This window comes from Zingiber officinale, chromosome 5B (genome assembly GCF_018446385.1).
Source record: "Zingiber officinale cultivar Zhangliang chromosome 5B, Zo_v1.1, whole genome shotgun sequence".
Lineage (NCBI taxonomy): Eukaryota > Viridiplantae > Streptophyta > Magnoliopsida > Zingiberales > Zingiberaceae > Zingiber > Zingiber officinale.
The window spans coordinates 100103294-100108484 of record NC_055995.1 but is presented as its reverse complement, the minus strand read 5'-3'; the positions used below and the strand labels follow the sequence as shown (position 1 = coordinate 100108484).

At 37.8% G+C, this 5191-nt stretch overlaps 1 protein-coding gene across 1 annotated transcript; it reads right to left on the bottom strand.

Moving 5' to 3' along the window:
* Positions 1-1006: 1006 nt before the first annotated feature.
* Positions 1007-3089, bottom strand: LOC121987687 (protein HOTHEAD-like). Its single transcript, XM_042541421.1, has 4 exons — positions 2965-3089; positions 1857-2878; positions 1254-1783; positions 1007-1166 (listed from the first exon to the last, which is right to left on the bottom strand). Exons 1-4 carry the CDS (start codon positions 3053-3055, stop codon positions 1130-1132), a joined length of 1680 nt encoding a protein of 559 aa, XP_042397355.1. The 5' UTR covers positions 3056-3089; the 3' UTR covers positions 1007-1129.
* Between the last annotated feature and the right edge of the window lie 2102 nt (positions 3090-5191).

Sequence of the window (5191 nt, the reverse complement as noted above, 5' to 3'; positions counted from 1 at the left end):
TTGTTTAGAAGATCGCTTTTAATATTTGTGTGCAAATCAACGAAATCGATAGTTATTCATTGTATCAGTTGGTATCAGAACGATGTTGATTTTGTGGAGTCAGTCGTCGTCTCTATCTTAAGGAATGACCAATTTTCCTTTTTTATTTCTTGACAGGGACGGAGCCAAAAATGGTGCCGACATGTATAAATTTATGTTCCTTGTTTCCTGGTATTCGTGCGTGAATCAACAGGGTTTAGAAGATTACTTCCGATATTCATGTGCGAATCAATGGATTCAATAGCTTTCTACTGCATCACTCCAAGAAGATTGTAATGCATCGACAACACTTCAGATGATGATATGACTAACAATTCGAGAATAATTTTTCTCCACCACGAGAAGAATGATGCAAGAACAAAAGAATAATATTAATCTTTTTATTATTGTTGTTGAGTTAAGATTTTGAGGGTATTTTCGTCTTTGTAATATTAGGGTCTTGAATCTATTTAAACACGTGTTTAGTTATTTTAGGATTGGATGTTTTTCATTAATAAGAATTTGTAGTCACGTCGTTTCTTTCCAAATATCGATTGTGGTTGCCTATCTCCTACTATTTCATAAAATCAATAGGGTTTAGATGATCGTTTCCAATATTCATGTATAAATCAACGTAATCGATAGTTATCTGCTACATTAAGATGTATTTCAAGAAGCAAGTGCACCTTTTGTTAAATATCAAAGTAGAAGTATTTCTTAAACTTGCGTCCTTGATACCTTAAATTGTCAAATATATGTAATCTAAAATATTACAAAAATCCAATCATTAGCCAAAAACTTAGGTCTCCATGATGTACCGAGTTGATTAGAGGATAGAGTTACTATAATAAAATAGGGATTAATTTTGAAAAGGTACATGCTCTCGGGAAAAAAAATTCCTCCCGCTCTTAACTAATCACCATTTTTGCTACAATTAGCCAAAAGTTGAGTTTAGGAGAAATGACAGCCCCATAAGACTTTAGTTAAATACTGCAAAACAAATGTTTTATTTATTTATTTATTTATTTATTTGTCACACACCCAAAATAAGTCCAATAAGGTTCTAAAAACTGCAAGTGTATACATATAATGTGTTTACAAATCAATGACCTTAATCCCCTTCATCTTTGATCCGAACTCCCATGTACCTAAACCACCACAAATGGCATGAAGAAAAGGAACATAAGTATAAATTAGCCACGCCATTAAGCAAATTAAATTTAGTTAATTGTTACCTTCCCAGCATCATGACAGTAGCTTGTGGATTAGTTCCCGGTGAGAAACTGAAGGTGGATCCATCAATCACCCTTAGCCCGTCCACGCCGATCACTCTGTACTCGTCGTCGACCACCTTCCCTACTTCACAGCCGCCATGATAATGCCAAATGGTGAGCACAAGGTCCCTGCAGTATTGCTCCAGCGAAGTGGAATCCTGTGCAGTTCTTACTCTGTTGTTCACGACTGTGCTCGCCGTGAGAGCCAGCAAATCCTCCGCTGACTGATTTGGGTACCTGAATTTGGACAACCCTTTGGTGTCGATGGCTTTCATGATCGTCTGCATGGCCTCCAAGCAAGTTCCAAGATCCTCAGGTTTCATGAAGTAGTTGTAGGTAACTGATGGATTGTCCTCTGGGTCGAGTGTTTTGAGACGAAGATATCCTCGTGACAGAGGCTTCGCCAGCTTCTCTGCTATTATGCCGCCTTGAAATGAGTAGCTGTTTTGGTTTCCTTGGTTAGAGATTTGGGCACGTGATGATTCAGGAATCTGGAAGATCAATTTTTAGATTTTAAAGTTTCATTAATAATTTGAAGTGACGAATTTGAGATTACGAGGAGACCTGTGAGGATTTGGCTCCCTGAAGAGCCGCAACCAAGTTGAAGCCCGTCAAGGATTCTACGTAGTAGCCTGGCCGGATTCCGACGACTTGTACCGAAGTTATCGGGAGTGGCTCCGGAGAAGGCACGGCGATGAGGTTCAACGGGTTGTCGGCAATGTCATGTCCGACCATCGGCTGATCCATGACCACGTCGATGCCCAAGGACATGAGGTGGTCTGCGGGGCCGACGCCGCTCAACATGAGCAACTGTGGGCTGCCGAGAGCGCCGGCCGACAGTATGACGGCTCCGGCGGAGCCCTCCCTGAGGTGCGCCTCGTGCACGGTTCCTGCTTCGTCCTTGTACACCACGCCGTACGCCTCCGGCCGCTTATGCCGGCCAGTACCTTTCCTGAACAGGATCCTCTGTGCAGTGGCGCGTAAGAGGACATTGATCTTGGCGGGATTGGCGTACTTGAGCAGATCGGCTGCGGTGTGGCGGTGGCCCATTGGGTCGAACGTCGTACCGCCGACCTTGGTGCCTTCCAAGTGCTCGTAAGTCAATCCGTTATCAGGGGTGACTCCGGCCGCCAGAAGACCCTCCCTGAAGGCCGAAGTCCACTCCGTGAGCTGAGGCCAGAAAGCCACCTCTCTCTCCACCCAACGGAACGACTCGTTGGCCAGCTCCGGGTTCAATCCCATCTCCGTCACCTCCCCGCTACTGGCGCGGGAGAAGAACCCGGCGTTGATGCAGGTCCCGCCGCCGAGGCAGCGAGCTCGTGCATTGACAACGCCATCCTCAGAGACGAAGCGCTGAGCCGGGGAGGTCGGCGAGAGGTCGGCCAGATTCTGGACGAAGGAGGCGAGGTTGGAAACGTTGGGGTTGCCGTACGGGGAGCCACCTCGTTCCAGCACCAGCACATCAAATCTCTCCGACAGGGTGGCGGCCAGGGGGCAGCCGGCCGTCCCGCCGCCGACGATGATGTAGTCGTGGTAGGACACCGGGGGAGCATCGATCGCGCACTTCACAAAGCCGAACGCCGGAGCTGCAACCGGAACCATAATCGACGAATCATGTTAGAAAACATATACTGAAAAAATATATATTTATTTATTAATGAATAATAGAGACGTTTCAGGGAGTAGCAGAAGCCATGGAAACAGAGGAAAATGAGAATTGCAGCAGCTGCAGAAGTGATCAATCTTTGGCTTCCAAACTCCATTAAACTGACACTCAATCAGATTGCTCTATGTGGTTCCTGGATTATATAAAGCATCGAACACTTAATATATTGTAGATCACATGAGTAAATAAAATAAACAAACGCCAGAAAGTTGCTAAATTGACAGACGACTGAAGAACAGGTGGGAATTCACAGCGACGGATGGTCGTTGGGAGTTGGGACTCCTGCTCTCGGGCAAAAATTAGCTGGACTGATTTTGGGAAATATGTGCTAAACTTGTGCAGCTTTTCTAAAATATTTTGAATTTAGGGTTTAAATGATAAGAGTTAATTTTAAAACAGGGAAAACCAGATAAAAGCTAATCGGTTTTTAAATTATATCGCACAATCGAAGTACGAAGTTTTTTTTTTTTTTTTGCCAAATAATTGAAGTACAAAGTTACTATCGAAATACAAAGTTTTTTTTTTTTTTTGTTTTGCGAAAGAATTGAAGTACAAATTACTACAAAGCAACTGCGTACTTCACGTGGGTTGAACTAACAGGAGAAATAGACTGTACTTCAATGATCGGTGAGCTAATTATAATGATGTTGGCAATTAGATTCATCAAATCATTAATTTGAATATGGAAAATAAAAAAATGACTGATTCTATAATAAATTAACCAAAATCAACCAAGCTAACGTACATGATAAGAAAATAATAATCCCCCATGTCTTGGCCATTTGCACTAATGGCTAGTAGTCACACTACAAGAAAACAGGGCTTTAGAAACGGATTTTTAAAACAAAAATAAAATCTGTTTTAGATTTATATAAATCAGAGACAGATTTAATACGGAATTATTAATTCGTTTCATTTTAGTAAATTATATATTTTTTTAAAAAAATTAAGACAGAATTTAAAACAAATTTGAAACGAAATTACATATAAATTTTTATAAACAAAAATAAATATGAATTATAAACAAAATTTGAGACTGTATCATTTCTGTGACAAATATTGTTTATAAATTAATTAAAAGTTAAAACGGAAATAAAATCTGTTTCAGATTTATATAAATCAGAGACAGATTTAATACAGAATTATTAATCCGTTTCATTTTAGTAAATTATATATTTAAAAAAAATTAAGACAGAATTTAAAACAAATTTGAAACGAACATATAAATTTATATAAACAAAAATAAATATGAATTATAAACAGAAGACTGTATAATTTCTGTAACAAATTTCGTTTATAAATTAATTAAAAGTTAAAACGAAAATAAAATCTATTTCAAATTTATATAAATCAGATACAGATTTGTTACATAATAATTAATTTGTTTAACTTTAATGAAATATAATATTTGAAAAGAAATTTAAAACAAATTTTGATACGAAGCTTATACATTTTATTAAAAAAATAAATATGGATTATAAACGGAATTTGTGATCGTTTAAATATTTTTAAACGAAAATAGAATTTGTTTTATATTTATATAAATCAGAGACATGGAATTGTAAATATATTCACTTTGATAAAATATAATATATGAAAAAACTTTAAGAAAGAATTTAAACCAAATTTAATATGAAATTATATATAACTTTTTATAAAGAAAAATAAATATGAATTAGGTTTTCTAACCCTTTCTCCTCATCTTAATTTGGCTTTGGCTTTATCAGAGTAGGTACAAATTCTTTTTCCCCCGCCTCTGATTTTATTTTTCTCGTGCTTGGTGGCTATCTTATACTGCTGCAAAGGTTGCTCGCAGCTGCGAGGTCGACCGTAGTTGTGAGGGCGATCGTAACCACTTAAGGTTGTCTACAGTTGCTTCTTAAGGCCGCAAGGTTCGCGACCTTTTCAATTAGCCCCCTCATGCGACTGTGAGGTCGTCCACCCTACAGTCCCTGAATTCTTATTATTTTTACTAATAATTGTGCACTTTTATTGTAAAATACGACAATAAAAAAATAATAATAATAATTAAATAATAAGATTTAATTGGGAAATAATCTTAACGGAATTTTTAGACATTTTTAGGAATTTTTCAGAGCTCGTAAGATGTAATTGGAGGGGACATATTTACACTTGAGAAAAATCTATTTGGAATACCCAATTTAAGTAGGAGTTGATAAAAGAAATTACTTAGGTTTTAATTAAAATAAACCTAGTTATCTAATTTAATTAA